The following is an 18279-nucleotide window of genomic DNA, read 5'->3' on the forward strand; positions in this document are numbered from 1 at the left end:
CATCGTGAAATATAGATGGATCATTCATTAATTGTCCATGAAGTTATATATCTTCAATAAGTATTCTCCATATATTTTGGTTGGTGAGTTATTTTTTTATTAGAGAAATTCATATTTTGTACAATAATAATTGTTCAAATTTAAAATAATACATTAATGAAGGAAAATAATATATAAAAATTCATATTTCATAAATTAGAAGTTTCATACAAACGAAGTACAAATATAACTAGAGTTAAGTTCGCCATGAAAAAAAAAGTGAAAATATTCAATTAATACAAACATTAAGCATTAAAAACTATTTTGAGGCTACACAAGAGTAATTTTGGAATAAGGGAGAATTTTGAGGGATAAAAATATCTTTTAATTGGTAAAAATATAATGACTTATAAGCCAAAAAAATAAGTTAGGAATCGGAGCTTTTAGTTTTTGGCTTATAAAAAGTAGATTTTGACTTTTTAAAGCAATTTTGAAACTTATCAAACACTTAAAAGGTAAAAAATAGCTCAAAAACTATTTTGACCAAAATGTAAGCTCATCCAAAGACCCACTAAGTTCTACTATACGTATCGAGTATTTCTTGTCTTTTAAACATTTGAGTAAATAAGAAAAAAATGATTTAGAATTTTTAATCTTTATTTTATTCTCGGAAAAAGGGTCAAAAATACCCCTAACTGTTTAAAATGGATCAAAAATACCTTTCATTTATTTTTTGGCTCAAAAATACCCTTATGTTTGTTTTTTTGGCTCAAAAATACCCCTCTGTAAATTTTTTGACTCAAAAATATCCCTCCATTAATTTTTTGACTCAAAAATACCCTTCTATCTAAAGAAACGCCACAAAAAACACCACGTAGATAAAAAGAAAGTCACTTAATCAGTCCACATCAGCATACACGTGAAAAATCACTTCATTTAATCCACCTAACAATCAACCCATTTTATTCTATGTAAAAATTCAATCCAATCCATGTTTAAAAAAATTCGAACCAAGAGGCAAAATTCAATTCTTCAATCTTTCTCCTCATATCATCCCTTTCACCACTTTATATTTTATTATTTTATATTTTCAAAGTTACGAGACCCACTCGAGCAATTCTTGACCCCATCAACTTGTGATTGTCCTACATTGCCACTAAATTTTCACTCTTCAAATTCCAATTTTGTCTCTGAATTACCATTCCTCTCACTACAATCAGGTGCTTCATCAGAAAAATTCAGATAGGATATCCAGTAAATATATGAGCTCTTGAAAATCGGATCAACTATTTGAGGATCCAATTGTTTAGGGTCGACCAGATTAAAATTTGATTCTTTCGGACCAACAATTTAAGGACCTAATTGTTTCCTCATCTTCCGTTTTGATCAATCCAAAATATTTGAACCCATCACATAGAAAATAAACAATCAAATTCTTCAATATTTTGCCTCTTGGGCCGGATTTTTTTAATATGAGTGGAGTTGGGGTTTTTAAATTAAAAAAAATGGCTTGATGGTTAGATAGATTAAATGGAGTGATTTTTCATTTGTGTATATTGACATGGACTGATCAAGTGACTTTTTTTATTCGCGTGGCATGTTTGGTGGCATTCTGTTGGAGAAAAGGGTATTTTTGAGCCAAAAAATCAAACAGAAGGGTATTTTGGAGTCAAAAGATAAATGAAGGATATTTTTAATCCATTTCAAATAATTTAGGGATATTTTTTACCCTTTTTCGTTATATTTTTTACTTGAGTCCTTCACCCATTTTGTTCAGTATCACCAAACCACATTCTTAGGTGTCCTTTTTCATACTTTTCTATATTATAGAAATGATGGCTTCAATATGGCAACTTCTTGCAATTTTAAAAAAGCTTGAGGGTAGTTTAGTCATTAACCATAAGTTTTAAGCTCAATTTAGTAATTTTTTGTGCATTGTTTTTTGAACCTCATAAAATTTTTTAATGAAAGCCCATTCTTTTCTCTTTAATTACCAACAATGTCATCTAAGAAATTTACATGCCATTACACATGACCTTGCATATTTCTATATTATTTTCACACATGTGGGCCCTCTATCTTTCATTTATTTTTCATTCTTAGTATTTATCTTTTTATGTGTAAAATTGTTTCAAATATATTATATTTAAGTAAATTAATTAGTAAGATGGTAATTTATTATAAAAATTAGTTATAATTGATACAATTAAATAAATTTTGTTCTTTATTTAATTTCATATCAAACATATAATTTACTTTCTTTCTTATTTGTTACTACAATTTCACCTAATTTTTTTTTAATATATAGAAGAGAAAATTTTGATATGCTTGCTTATGTTGTCTGCTTCAACTTCTTCAATTGTGATTTTATTATATTGTCTCTAATTAATTATTATAAGTCATTTATATATTAAAAAATATTTAATTTTTTTTTAAAAAATAGATATTTATGATATGTCTATTTCAGTTGCTTCAATCGTAATTTTACTTTTTATTGTATCATTTTTAATTAATTATTATAAATTATTTATATATTAAAAATTAATAATATTTAATAAAAAAAGTAAAATAGACAATTATGATATGTCTGCTTCAGCTGCTTTAATCGTAATTTTACTAAATATCACCCCTAATTAATTATTATAAGTCATCTAAGTATTTAAAGAAGCTCTCCGTCGACTTGTCGGCTTGAGCTATTTGCTCCGTGATTTTACTATATCATTTCTAATTAATTATTATAAATTATTTACATATTAAAAAATTAATAATAGATAATAAAACAATCTAATAGACATTTATGACATGTCTGCTTCAGCGGCTTTAATCATAATTTTACTAAATATCACCTCTAATTAATTATTATAAGTTATCTAAGTATTAAATAAATAAATAATTAAATAATATTTAATAAAAAAGATAAAATAGATATAAAATTATAAGTTAACTCTTGATGTTTTAAAGTAACTTGAAATCTTATATGAGATTTCACTTACTTTTTTTCACAAGTATCTTTTACAATAATTTTATTATATCATTTCTAATTAGTTGTTGTGACTCATTTAAGATATGTCTGTTTCACTGCTTCAATCGTGATTTTACTATATCACCTCTAATTAATTATTATGTTCATCTAAGCATCATGACATTTAAATTAGAGTAGAAAATTTTTACACAATAATTAAAAATTTAAATTATTTAAGAAATATAATTGACTATCAGTGCACAAACTCTGGACAAGAAGAGTAGCATATATTTTTTGAAAATTACATAAAAAATATTATAAATTACAATAATTAAAAACTTTAAATATCTAAAATAATTTAATCTATTATATATCTTTAACAAATACTTAAAAATACTGTAATTCACAATAATTAACAACTTAAAAAATTTAAACGATATAAATATTTGGTTGACTCTCAAAATTGTATCAGTGTCACTTAAATTGAAATAGAAGAAAAATATTATAAATCACAATAATTAAAAACTTAGATTATTTTGAAAATATAATTGACTATCAATGTCACAAAAGTTTGGATAAAGAAGGTAACATATATTATTTAAAAATTACATAAAAATATTAAAAATTACAATATTAACAACTTAAAATATCTAAAAACATATTAAAAGTATGATTGATTATCTAAATTCATTTTTTATCACAAAAATTGAGACAAATAAATATATATTGAGTTCATGCTAGATTCCGGGTGAATCCTAGGATGTACATATGCAAGTCATCTTTTTTTAAACTTTGGTTTAAATATATCAAATTAAAAATACAAGTTTTAATACAGTACACTGTACATCAAAAAGTGTATAAGAAATAATGTTAGCATAAATAATACCAATATTACTAATACAAACATTATTAATGCAAACATTATTAATACATTCTATCAACATTATTTTTATTCACTCTAACAAACGATTCCACATTTGAATGGAACGAACATATACAAAAGCAAAGTTCAATAAAATATCTACATAAGTATGTTTTATCGTGTTCTCAAAGTCAAATAATTTAAATTAATATGAAAGATGGTAACTATAATTTTTTTTTCTATATAATTTTTGAAACACTTAAAATTTGAATTTAAAATATTAATTTAGTTTAACTTCAAAGAACTGACAAATAAAAAAGAAGGAGAAAATGAAAACAAATAATGTTTATGATGGCTTAGTAAAGGAATATATAATTATCTTGTATGACTTGGCTCCTTGCAAAATACTACCAAGTAGTCAATATATTTTGTGTATTCATGTGCTATAATTCATAATTCAAACTAATATCAATTTAAGTTACTATACATAATAAAATATTTTAATGTTGAGTCCGTACTGATACGAGTCATGCTCCTCTAATTTTATTAGAAATATGCGTATTTTTGATGAAATTCATTAGAAATGTGTTTGTTAAAGCACATGATAGAATACATCGAAAATGTGTTACAATCTTTCTTTTCTAGTTAGTTCAAAAAAGAATGAGATCTTTTTATATTTAACATCTAACTTTAAACTCTCTATTTTATTGATGACTTAGACCCACATAATTTCTATCGCTTTTCAAAAGTTTTTAATTTTTTCTAACACTCTTGTATTTCATCGAGCACCTTCATATAAATTGTGACAGAAAAGTATTATCGTTTAGATAATGCAATAGAGAAAAATAATTTGCACTTTTAGGAGTCGTTGATAACTAATTAAAATTATGCGGACATTAATTATTGCATCCTTTAATTCCGCATAAGATAATACATCGATTCCCTCATAACTTCTAGATATATTAGTTTTACAAAATTTCTAAATTACAAATCAAATATTATATCAATTTATACATCAATAACTTATTACTTAATTAACTATCAAATATTATATAACTAATACGAAAACTAATACATACGTAAAATATAACTTACATTAATACAAGAATCTTTACTAGCTACCAAGCAAACTTTTAGTCCATAGAAATTATACTCTTTTTCACTTGTCTTTTATCTTCACTTTCTGCACATTCTTTTCAACCACTTTATATATACATAGTGTAACTGTATGGAATCCTTGTCACAAAAGTTATACAACTAAGCTCAGTATCCACAGACAAGCACATCTGTACTCCATTATTTAATCTCATCATTTAAACCCCTTTTCCCTATGTACCATCATTCATTACTTCATTGTAGATTCTTGAATTATCTCATTCCACAAAATAAAAGTGCTTACTTTTTTGTGAAGTAAAAAAATTGTTGTGATCACAAAATGAGAGGTTTCTTGATTCTGGGTTTGTTTTTGTTTGTGCTAGTTCCATTTACTTCAGCTCAATTAGTTCCTGCTGAAAGTAGAATCCTTTTCCAAATTCAACAGTTTCTTGAATTTCCACAAGTTCTTCAACAATGGAATAAATGGACTAATTTTTGTCTCCTACCACAATCTCCTTATCTTGTTGTAACATGTTCTGATAATCATATAACAGAATTAACAATTGTTGGTAACAAAAGGTCTCCTTCTGAGTCTTTGAAGTCCACTGGTCCACAAGCTTTGTCAGGGAAATTTCCTATTGATTCATTTTTCACTGTTGTTACTAAGTTATCTAGTTTGAAGAAGTTGTCATTGGTTTCACTAGGATTATGGGGTCCATTGCCTGGTAAAATTAGTAGGCTACATTCACTTGAGGTACTTAATATTAGTTCAAATTTCATTGTTGGTGGAGTGCCATCATCAATAGTAAATTTCAAGAATTTGAAGTCTCTTGTTTTGGCTAGAAATTTGTTTAATGGAAGTGTACCAGATCTAAAAGTGTTAAAGAATCTTCAAGTTTTGGATTTGAGTGATAATAAACTAGGACCAAAGTTTCCATCTTTAGGGAATAGTAACAACCTTGTTTTGCTTAATTTGAGCAACAATTTGTTTAGATCAGAAATTCCTAATGGACTTAACAAGTATACTCATTTGCAAGTTCTTGATTTGTCTTCTAACAAACTTGTTGGTCCAATGCCTTCTTTTATATTTTCACTTCCAGCAATTCAGTCTATTAGTATTGCTAAGAATCAGCTAAGTAGTGCACTTCCTGCTAGTATGTCTTGTAGTAACAACCTTAAGTTTGTCGATGTTTCGAGTAATTTGTTGATAGGAAAGTTGCCTGCTTGTCTTGGATCAAGTTCAAGAAACAGGACAGTGATTAATGTTTGGAATTGTTTGTCAAGTACTAGTAGTAAGTATCAGCATCCAGTTTCATTTTGTGAGAAGCAAGCAATTGCTGTTAAGCCCCCTCCAAGAACTAATGATGGGAAGCAACAATCAACTGTCAAGCTTGGTGTTGTTCTAGGACTCATTGCAGGAATTGTTGTAGTTGTTGGTGGAATTGGTTTGCTGATCTTTTTCGTTGTCAAGAAAGTTGTGAGAAATAGAGTTCAAGGATATAAAAATGACAGCTTTGCTTTTGAGAAGAATTCAACTCTTTCTAAAACTGCTGATGGAGGTAAATTTCCTTAATGAATCTTGAATAAATGATAGGGGTTTATTGGAAATAGCCTCTATACTTCCCAAGGTAGGGGTAAGGTCTGCATACATTCTACTCTCCCTAGACCCAGACCCCACTTGTGTGATTACTCTGTCTGTGTTGTTGTTGAATCTTGAATAATGATGGGTCTATCGGAAACAACCTCTCTACCTCCTAAGGTAGGTGTAAGGTCTACGCCCGCCTTTACCCTCCCAAGACCCCATAGTGTGGGATTATATTGGGTATGATGTTATTGAATCTTGAATAGTGATAGACCCCTATCGGGAACAACCTCTCTACCTTCCACGGTAGGGGTAAGGTCTGCCTACACTCTACTCTATCCAGAGTCCATTTGTGGGATTACACTGGGTTTATTGTTGCTATTGTGAATCTTGAATGATACTGCAACATTATGACAATTTTATCAGAAGTTTACATTTTTAGATTGTGATTAACTAATATTAACATCAACTTGATTTGATCAGGAAATGCAAGGAGAACAATGAGGATGGTATCATTAGGACTTCCACCATATAATGTTTTCACTCTGGAGGAAATGGAAGAAGCAACAAACAATTTTGATCCAACTAATCTGGTTGGAGAAGGTTCCCAGGGTCAGGTATAAATGTCGATTCATTATAAATAGAGAAAAAGGATATTTATTACTGTAACCTGTCCGTATTATTTGTCATTTTGGACTCCGAATGATTTCAATCTGGTCAATACATAAGGTACATTAGTAATACGAGTCCGTAGACACCCATATTGTGATACTTCTAATCTCCAAAAGTCACCCTAAAAGTCAACCCGAGCATAACTTGACATTTTAGGAAAACTAAATCATTTCTTAGCTTTTCTCCAAGTTCATCCTTACTGTTCCAAACTTCCAATTAGTAGAGTGATAATTAAGCGAGACGTTTAATATATATAAAAAGTAGTTTAGACAAATAATCTTAAGGCTATTAAATCTCTGCATCAAGGGAACGGGTGTGCAAAAATATTAAAAGACGGATAATGTGGACAGAAAGTAGTAATATGGATATGTTTGACATAACTCTTGGTAGATACAAACTTTTGTTTTCAACATGTTTGTTGACATATGGGAATTGATGTTCATTAAATGAATGACAGCTATATAGAGGTTGTCTTAGAGATGGAACAGTGGTCCTGGTGAAATGTCTGAAGTTGAAGCAGAAGCATTCACCTCAAATTCTGCAGCAGCACATGGAGATGGTCTCAAAGCTAAGACATAGGCATTTGGTCAGTGTGCTTGGACACTGTGTTGTTACTTACCAAGATCATCCAAATACAGCTAGCACTGTATTTATTGTTCTTGAAAATGTTGTCAATGGATCACTGAAAGATCATCTTAGTGGTAAGCTATTATGAGTTCGGTTTCTCGTATGGTCACTGAACTAATAGTTATTATCTCGGCAAGTCAGAAGAAAGGTGACTTTCTGAGATAATGACTATTAGTTGAGTGACTATCAAATAGTCATTACTCTCTGCAGTCTGAACGATGAAGGACTGAATTTATTTTCCGGAATTTCGTTCTTTGGCAGATTGGAGAAAAAGGGATGTATTGAAATGGCCACAAAGAATGGGAATAACTATGGGCATTGCAAAAGGAATTCAATATTTGCACACTGGAGGAGTCACTGGAAATGACATTAAGCTTGAGAATGTTTTGTTGGATGAGACTCTTACTGCTCGAATAAGCAGCTATAATATATCTTTGCCACCTAAGGTAATGCTAGTAATTCACCACACGTATATCTTGCAGAATACGCTTTCTTGACCATCGAAAATTTTGCAGGTTGGTTCGGAAAGTCCTCTTGCTGGACCAGACCAATTCACCAGGTATTGTGCAGCTGCATTCACCTCTATTTTCTCAGTTTCCGTTTATCATCTCTGAATTGCCTGCTAATATAAACTTCACATTCAGCGTGAAGCAAGCAGAAAAGGAAGACATCTATCAATTGGGAGTTATTCTACTAGAGGTTATTATTGGTAGACCAATCAACTCTCGAAGCGAAGCAGAAGACCTTAAGCTTCAGGTATCAATAACAAGATCCAAATAACTCTCAAACCATAAAGTATATGGTATCTCTGTGAAATAACAGATATGCAAGAAAAAAAGAGAAGAAGAATGCATACATATGGCATACGTTTGAGTCATTTTAGATTCACTCTCTGCAACATATATTATGACATTACTCTATATGAAACACATACAATTCTCTTGAACCGAGGGTCTACAGAAACTACCTCTCTAACTTTGATGTAGGGGTAAGGTCTAGGTACACTCTTACCTTTTGGGACTACATTGAGTATGTTGTTGTGTTCAATATGAAACGCATACATTTTTTTACATATCACATGTTAGACTAATCTATTTATGCTATATCTCAAACATCGTCGAATCAAATTGCCTATTCTATGGCATACAGGTGGAGACTGCCTTAGCGGAATCACCATCAAAGCTACGAGATTTAACAGATCCTTGTATTCGGGGTACATTTGCATATGACTCATTGAAAACAACAGTCCAGATAGCGATAAACTGCCTTGAAAAAGAACTGAGCAGGCGACCATCAGTCGAAGATGTTCTCTGGCATATGCAATACTCAATTCAGGTTCAAGAAGGAGCAACAAACAGTGGAAACCTCAGTGGGAACCAAAGTGGAAAAATAAGTGGAAGTCTTAATAATAAGTTTTACTAGTAAAGGAGATCTGTCATTATATTGTTTTATCTTGTTGTTTAGTAACTTGTATGCATCCTGTATAGCACAGTTCAGTAGCTTACCGAATAACAAATGTCCCAAGTTCACAATACAAAGCAAATTTTCATGGAAGTTGAGAATCTCGTCCGTGAACTTGGGAAAAACTTATCAACATCCGGTGTTTATACCAACCTAATGAACACACAAAATGTACCTTCACGTACGTTGTTATTACAAAATTATAGTTAATTAATAAATACATTAATTTGAAGTGCAGTTATTGAGTAAATGCATTTGGTTTATGCAAAGAATTGGTCAGCAAGAAGAATTTCATAACATGCAATTCGTTGATTGTAGGAGTGATGTTCAATGAGCTGACTGAAAACTGTTCATTTTTGCTATTTGACTCGTAAAAAAGTCGAGGTATTTTTATAATCTATATTGACCAATGTTTTCAAAGGCGTTTTTGGGACGAGTCCGGGGGTGGGGCATTACCAAAACTGCTCCGCGGCAGAAATGAAAGGCTTAGATTTAGAGGGGGTACGCCCTAGAATTTGAGGCGGGCCCATTGAAATATTTTACTTTTACTCATTTAAAAAAAAGAAAAGTAAGTCAGCCCGGTGCACTAAAACTTTCAATTTGCATTTCGAGGCTAGCTATTTACAAGGCTTAAACCCATAATCTCCTGGTCACATGACAATAACTTTTGCTCATTTTCGTAGTAATAAAATTATAAATTTGAGATACATGAGATTTATGACTAAGTTAAGGTTCAACAATAAGAGAAACCAAACAATTGTAGTGACATAAAGGAAAATCTTGTGCATGTTAGACTGGCAACATTTGCATCATCTACTCACACTCCTCATACTTATTGAACATCAGAAGCATCATCCTCCAAATATTTCTTGTGCAGAAAATCCAACATAATTGTCAAAAAAGTATGGTGTGGTTCAAAGATGAAGCAAGAGATGACATTTCTGAGTGTAACCACGCCAACAACTTTATGATCTTCATCAGTTTATCAGATATATCCTGTGTAACTGACTTGGAAGCAAGAATGTCTATCACATTACCAAGAGCTGAATCAAGCTTGCATATTATTGGTGTAGCAACCTAACTAGGTTGCAAGGTAGTAAAATTAGTCCATGAAATTATAACTCGTGCAATCTATTCAAGTTTGGGCTGAGTGTTGATCGTTTATTTATTAGCTCAACCCATTTCAGTCCTCAAAATTTGAAATGATATATAACCCAAATTATTTTTTGCGAAATCATATCAAAATATTTTTAATAGGTTGCAAGGTAGTAAAATTAGTCCATGAAATTATAACTCGTGCAATCTATTCAAGTTTGGGCTGAGTGTTGATCGTTTATTTATTAGCTCAACCCATTTCAGTCCTCAAAATTTGAAATGATATATAACCCAAATTATTTTTTGCAAAATCATATCAAAATATTTTTAATTCCTTTAATTTAATATGTTATATATACTATATAGTCGTAATAATGAAAAAATTCTCTGTACTTGGAGCTATCCCATAAAATATGGAGTCAAACAGTGTCGGCTCGTGGCTCTTGCATAAAGCAAGTAAAGATCGGGGCTTTAGGCCCCAAACTTTGAGTGCCTCATTTTTCAATGATAGTTCAGAGTACAGTGTTTTATATATACACATTCTTAATTTTTGTGACACAAATAGAATTTAGATAATATCATTAAAATAATTTAAGTTTTTAGTTATTGTAGTTTATAATAGTTTTTCTTCTATTCTAATTTAAGTGACACTGATATAATTTCGAGAGTGAGACAAATATTTTATATCTTTTAAATTTTTTAAATTGTTAATTATGTGATTTATAATATTTTTTTACATAATTTTTCAATAAAGTACTAATATAATTTTGATAATCAATCAACTTTTTTATGTTGACATATCATTTTGTGTCTATTTTATCCTTTTTTATGAAATGTTTTTTTTAATGATTAGATGATTATAATAATTAATTAGAAGTGATATAGTAAATCACGATTGAAGTAGTAAAGCAGACATGTCTTAAATAACTTATAATAACTAATAGGAAGTGATATAACAAAATTACTATAAAAATTACTCATGATTTTTTTTTTTTAAAGTGAATCTCATATAAGACGTCAAGTTAATATAAAACATCAAGAGTTAATTTATCATTTTATGTTTACTTTATTCTTTTATTAAATATTATTAATTTTTTAATACTTAAATAACTTATAATAATTAATTAGGGGTGATATAGTAATGTTACGGTTGAAGCATTTGAAACAGACGTGTCAGAAATGACTATTTTATCTTTTTTAATTAAATATTATCAATGTTCTAATACGTAAATAACTTATGATAATTAATTAGAGGTGATATAGTAAAATTACGACATGGATGATATTGTAAAATTACGGTTGAAGAAACTGAAGTAGACATGTTTGAAATGTTTATTTTACTTTTTTTAATTAAATATTATTAATTTTCTAATACTTAAATGACTAATAATAATCAATTAGGGGTTATATAGTAAAATCAAGATTGAAGCAGTTGAAGCAGGCAACACAAGCAAGTATGTCGACCTATTGTGTGCTTATTCATACTTATTATTACGTAGAAAAAATAATTTAAGTTATTAATTATTGTGATTTATAGTACTTTTTCTTCTATTTCAGTTAAGTGACAAGGATATAATTTCGAGAGTCAGCTAAATATTTTATATCTTTTAAAATTTTAAATTGTTAATTATTATGATTTATAGTATTTCTTATGAATTTTTTTGAAAAAATATATAACAGATTAAACAAAAGTTTTGTGGCACTGATAGTCATTTATATTTTAAAAATAATTTAAGTTTTGACTTATTGTGATTTATAATACTTTTTCTTCTATTTCAATTTAAGTGAATTGATATAATTTCGAGAGTCAATCAAATATTTTATATCTTTTTAGTTGTTAATTATTGTGATTTATAGTATTTTTTAAAAAATATATATGAATTGAAAAAATAAGACATATAAATTAAAATGAAGGAAAAAAGGACCAATGAAGAAGTGTCAAAGCAGACAGCAAGTCAACAATCAACGTGTCTGCTTTGACACTTGATGATTGAGCCCATTCCCCTTTATTATTAAGTAAATATAATAATTAATTAGAAGTGATATAGTAAAATTATGACATGGATGATATTGAAAAATTATGATTGAAGCAACTGAAGCAAACATGTTAGAAATATTTATTTTACCTTTTTAAATTAAATATTATTAATTTTCTAATATATAAATGACTTATAATAATTATTTAGGAGTTATATAGTAAAATCAGGGTTGAAACAACTAAAACAGATAACATAAGCAGGTATGTCAACCTGTTGTGTGCTTATTCAAACTTATTATTTAGTAGAAAAAAATAATTTAAATTTTTAATTATTGTGATTTATAGTACTTTTTCTTCTATTTCAATTTAAGTGGCAAGAATATAATTTCGAGAGTCAGCTAAATATTTTATATCTTTGAAATTTTTTAAGTTGTTAATTATTGTGATTTATAGTATTTTTTAAAAATATATAACGACTTAAACAAAAATTTTGTAACACTGATAGTCAATTATATTTTAAAAATAATTTAAGTTTTGACTTATTGTGATTTGTAATACTTTCTCTTCTATTTCAATTTAAGTGGATTGATATAATTTCGAGAGTCAATAAAATATTTTATATCTTTTAATTATTTTAAGTTGTTGATTGAGTTATAGTATTTTTATGCATTTTTAAAAATATATATCGTATTAAAATAATAAGACAAACCAATTAAAACAAAGAAAAAAATCAATAAAAAAGTGACAAAAGCAGACAACAGGTCAACATGCCTACTTTGGTACTTGATGATTGGGCCAGTTTCTCTTTGTTATTAAGTAGAATATTATATGTATTAAGTATTTAATGTAAAAAGTATATTTTGTTTAAAAAATTTCAAAATAAGTTTGAACAATTCTAATGTATGAAAATATTTATTTTTTATATAATAATAAAAAATTAAAATCATTATAAAACAAAAATATAAAAAGTTATTTATCTAATGAAGAAATTTCTTAAAGCATAATACTCACTCATATATTATATTGTTAGTTTAGATTAAATAAAAACTGACCTCTCATCAAAGTTTGGATTTAAGCCTCAAACTTTGTCAAGCCGACTCTCTCTCTCTCTCTCTCTCTCTATCTATCTATCTATCTATCTATCTATCTATCTATCTATCTATCTATATATATATATAATAAGAGGAAAGAGGCAAGAGAAGCAGACAACACTTCGACAACATGCCTGCTTAATCAGTTGTTTGCTCCGTGATTTTACTATATCATTTATAATTAATTATTGTAAGTCATTTATATATTAAAAATTTAGTACTATTTAATGAAAAAATAAAATATACATTTATGATATATCTGCTTTAACTGTTTTAATCGTAACCTTATTAAATATCGCCCCTAATTAATTATTATAAATCATCTAAGTATTAAAAAATTAATAATATTTGATTAAAAAAATATAAAATAGATATAAAATGATAATTTAACCATTCATATTTTAAATTAACTTGGCTTCTTATATGAGGTCTACTCCAAAAAAAAAATTCATAAGTATTTTTATAATAATTTTGCTATATCACTTCTAATTAGTTGTTGTAAGTCATTAAGACATATCTGCTTCATTGCTTCAATCGTGACTTTACTATATCACCCATAATTAATTATTATGGTCATCTAAGCATTATGCCACTTAAATTGAAATAAAATAAAAAATAATTATAAATCACAATAATTTAAAACTTAAATTATTTAAAAAATGTGATTGAATATCAATGTCACAAAAGTTTGAACAAAGAGAGTGATATATATTATTTGAAAATTACATAAAAAGTATTATAAATTACAATAGTTAATAGTTCAAAATATCTAAAAAAAATAATTTGTTATATATTTTAAAAAATATTATAAATTATAATAATTAAAATAAATTAAAAAAATATTTGTTGGGCCCGTGCCTTGCACGGGTTATTAGTAACTAGTATATATATATATATATATATATATATATATATATATAATTATTAAAAGTGTGAAGATCGTTATGAAATTGATTTTGAACTTTTTGTCCTTCATTAAAAGACTTTTCTTTAGACAAAATTGTCTTTTACTATTTTATAAATTTATTATTTAATTTTTATTATATTAACTAGATTTTTTAAAATATATGGGGCTCTTAAAATATATTGTAGGAGAATTAATTAATATTTTTTTCACTAAAATATATGGGACTCTTAAAATATATGGTAGGAGAATTAATTAATATTTTTCTTTCTACTGTTCAATTAAAAAAATACTCTTAAAATAAGACTCTATTAAGGAAATACTTCTATAAATATTGAGATGTACATTAAACTAGAGAACAAACCGATTTGCCTATTAGGAGAATATGATTGATGCTCATCTAACTTGATTCAATTGTATGTCCAGATTGGTGGATGCTTGATTTTCTAACCCTCAACTCTTTCACTGTTTTTGTCAGCATAATAGAATTCAACATGTGTGTATGTATAAATCTTCTATGTTTTCATTCAAATCATTCTTTAGGGTCAAAATTTTCGCTCAAATAAGAATTAGTTGGATCAAAACTGAAGTTTTGTGATCACTATTATATTATTTTTTTCACTATTATATTATTATTTTTATAGTCTACAGGTCGTAGATGAATGTCGGTTGACTTTGAAGAATTTCTTGTGTAAAGGTTAGGTTTAATTATATTATTTTAATATTTTTATTATCTTATTATTTTATTTTAATTTACAGATGCTAGATAAATGTGGGTCGACTTTGAAAATTTTTGTTAGGTAAATGTTAGGTTTAATTGTATTATCGTAATATCTTTATTAGTTTGTTATTTTGTGGTAGTTTACAGTTTGTAGATGAATCTCGATCAACTTTGAGAAATTTTTGTGTGTAAAATTTAAGTTTAATTGTATTATTTTGATATCACTTTTATCGTATTATTTTATTGTAATTTACAGGTGATAGATAAATGTTGGTCGGCTTTGAGAAATTTTTTTATGTAAAGGTTAGGTTTAGTTGTATTATTTTGATATCTCTATTATCGTATTATTTTGTTATTGTATACAGATGGTAGATGAGTATCAGACGACTTTGAGAAAATTTTTGTGTGTAAAGATTAGATTTAATTGTATTATTTTGATGTATCTATCATTGTATTATTTTTTTGTAATTTACATGAGTCAATTCCCCATATTGTCACTCAACTTTGACAAATATCCTACTAAAGTCACTTATTTCTTTTTTGTTCCAATAATGTCATTCAATTTTGTACATTTTCCTTACTAAATAACAATTGCTAAAATAGTCCTTATTTTTTGTAAGAAAAATAAGCAAAATAGTCCCTTAAGTTAAACCGTGAATTTAAATAATCTTCGTTCTTTTATTTGAACTATTAATAGGCCTCCAACTATATTTCAAATTTTTACTTCATTACATACTCCCTCTATCCCTTTTTAGTTGGGCACATTTCATTTTACACGATGATTAAGAAATCATAAATTGCATGAAAATTTTACTATTTCACCTTTTGACAATATTTATTGATATGGGCATAGAAATGAATATTAAAATTGAAATTGTTCACATTTTAATATATACTATGAATTATAGGGGTATCATGAAAAAATTAATTAATTCTATTTGAATTTAGTAAATGATCAACTAATATGAGTCATTTTTTTTTAGTAAGACGACCAACTAAAATGGGACGGAGGGAGTAATGAAATTTAAAAAAGACATATCATAATATTAAAAAGAAAAAAATAAAAATAAAAAAATTGAGAAATGTATTTAGTTTTTAAAGTCAAGTTGAAGAGGTAATATAGATTTTTCCCAAATAATGTGACAAGATTGACAAAAATAATGTTTAAAAATGTTAACATTTTTAAATTACACAATGCTAATATGATTTTTTCTAATTTTATTTTGATTGATTTATGATATTATCATGATGTCCTTCATCAATATTTTAATTTATTATAAAATTCTTTAAAAATATTTATATATGATTGTTTTTCTACTCGCTAGAGAGCCGGGTATATGAATTATGAATTTTTTGACAATTATTTTTAGAAGAAACTAACAATTAAATTTGAATTATTTTATCAAAACATAAAGATTAATCATAAAATAAATAAATATAAAATATTATTTTATTATTTTATAGTTGAACTCCTAAGTATCAATCACATTTTTGATGGACTACATTATTTTAATAGTACAACTAGAAGTAAATTAAAATTATACGCACTGTTTCTTATAGTTAAAAAGTTTTTAGTATTTCATATTGTTAAAGAACATGGATCACTCCAATTCAAAAATTAACTTAAGGGACTGTTTTGGTAAATTTATTTTAAAGAGTAAAGACTATTTTAGCAATTATTAATTTGCAAGGAAAATATACAAACTTAAATGACATTATTGGAACAAAAAAAGATAAATGACTTTAGTGAGATACTTTCTTAAGTTGAGTGACAATATGTGGAATTGACTCCAATTTACAGATGGTAGATGAATGTCGATCGACTTTTAAAATTTGTTTTGGTAAAGGTTAGGTTTAATAAATAAATTCTCCATCTTTACATACTTAAAAGATATTAAATTTAATTATTATATTCATCTTTATTATTTAAACAAATATTCTATTTAGTGTAATGTTTGAACTCATTAAAGTGAGGTATACGCGCAAGGCGCCTACACCTAAACTAGTATATATAATTTTGGCTGATCACCGACTCAACTAATAGTTTATTTTCTTCTTTGTTTCCTGATTTTTTTTTAACACCACTTACACAAATAATTAGATTTAAATTTTATGCATGGACAACACACATCATTAAACTATCACCGTAACTTAACATATTAATAATAAATTGATGAACTGTTTGTTCCTGCTTGTCAATCTATATTTATTAATAATTTGTTCGGCTTATTTTTCTTCAAAAATATTTAATTTTCTTTTAAAAGTGTTTATTTAAAATTTTGAGATATTTGGCCAAGCTTGTGGAAGTGGTGCTGGGGAGTAGAATAAGCAATTTTTTATAAGCTAAAAAATCTAGTTTTTCTCTAAAAGCACTTTTGAAAAAATATACTTAAAATAGTTTTTAAAAATTTGAACAAACACTAATTATTGCTCAAAATGCTTTTTAAATTTATTAGTCAAACACAAATTATTTCTCATTAAAATTACTTGTTTGAAAAGCACTTCTTAAAATAAACTGATTTTAAAAACTTCCCCAAACAGGCTAGAGTTAACATAATTGCACGCGATTAATTTTTACAAGACTTAATTAATTATGTAAATAGCTTTATAGACATAGAATTTAAAGTCATAAATAAAAAGACAATTGTCAAGACTCGATTTCTCAGGTCACGATGACACCTACTATAATCAGGGGCGAATCTATTAAGGACCGTGAGGGTATCACGCCACCCACATACTTTGACAGAAACTCTCTCTATATATAGGTATATATATTGCCACGACTGGAATCGAGGCCTTGACCGTGATGGGCATCCCGAACTATGAAGGCTCGAGAGACCCCTTAGCATAAAATCATAAGCATAACTCATATGAATTAAAAGTGCCGAAAGTAAACTGAAAACAATGGGAATACCGTAATCAAATTGAATAATTCAGGACATCACTCCATAAGAAAACACAAATCCATTCTACACCAGTCTACGAAGCCTAGATTAAACTGAAAACACTAATCTGACTAAATCGGGACAAGATTTCTGGCCGGACCTTAACACTGACTGAGACTACGTATAGATAGTCTGCCTTCTGGTGTAAGGGAGGCAGAGAGGCGGTCAATACTCGAAAGTACTAGTATGTAGAACAATCTAAAAATAACACATACTTCATGTAAAATAAGTGAGAGCATTATGAAAAAATAATTTATCATAGTATACACACACACACACACACACACACACACACACACACACAC

At 27.6% G+C, this 18279-nt stretch overlaps 1 protein-coding gene across 1 annotated transcript; it reads left to right on the forward strand.

The window, feature by feature from the left end:
* The first annotated feature begins 4935 nt into the window (after window positions 1-4935).
* On the forward strand, window positions 4936-9477 carry LOC107847830 (probable LRR receptor-like serine/threonine-protein kinase At1g14390). Its single transcript, XM_016692352.2, has 7 exons — window positions 4936-6457; window positions 6964-7097; window positions 7610-7853; window positions 8041-8225; window positions 8295-8338; window positions 8424-8535; window positions 8929-9477. Exons 1-7 carry the CDS (start codon window positions 5239-5241, stop codon window positions 9199-9201), a joined length of 2211 nt encoding a protein of 736 aa, XP_016547838.1. The 5' UTR covers window positions 4936-5238; the 3' UTR covers window positions 9202-9477.
* The last annotated feature ends 8802 nt before the right edge of the window (window positions 9478-18279 follow it).

This window comes from Capsicum annuum, chromosome 11, assembly GCF_002878395.1.
Source record: "Capsicum annuum cultivar UCD-10X-F1 chromosome 11, UCD10Xv1.1, whole genome shotgun sequence".
NCBI lineage: Eukaryota > Viridiplantae > Streptophyta > Magnoliopsida > Solanales > Solanaceae > Capsicum > Capsicum annuum.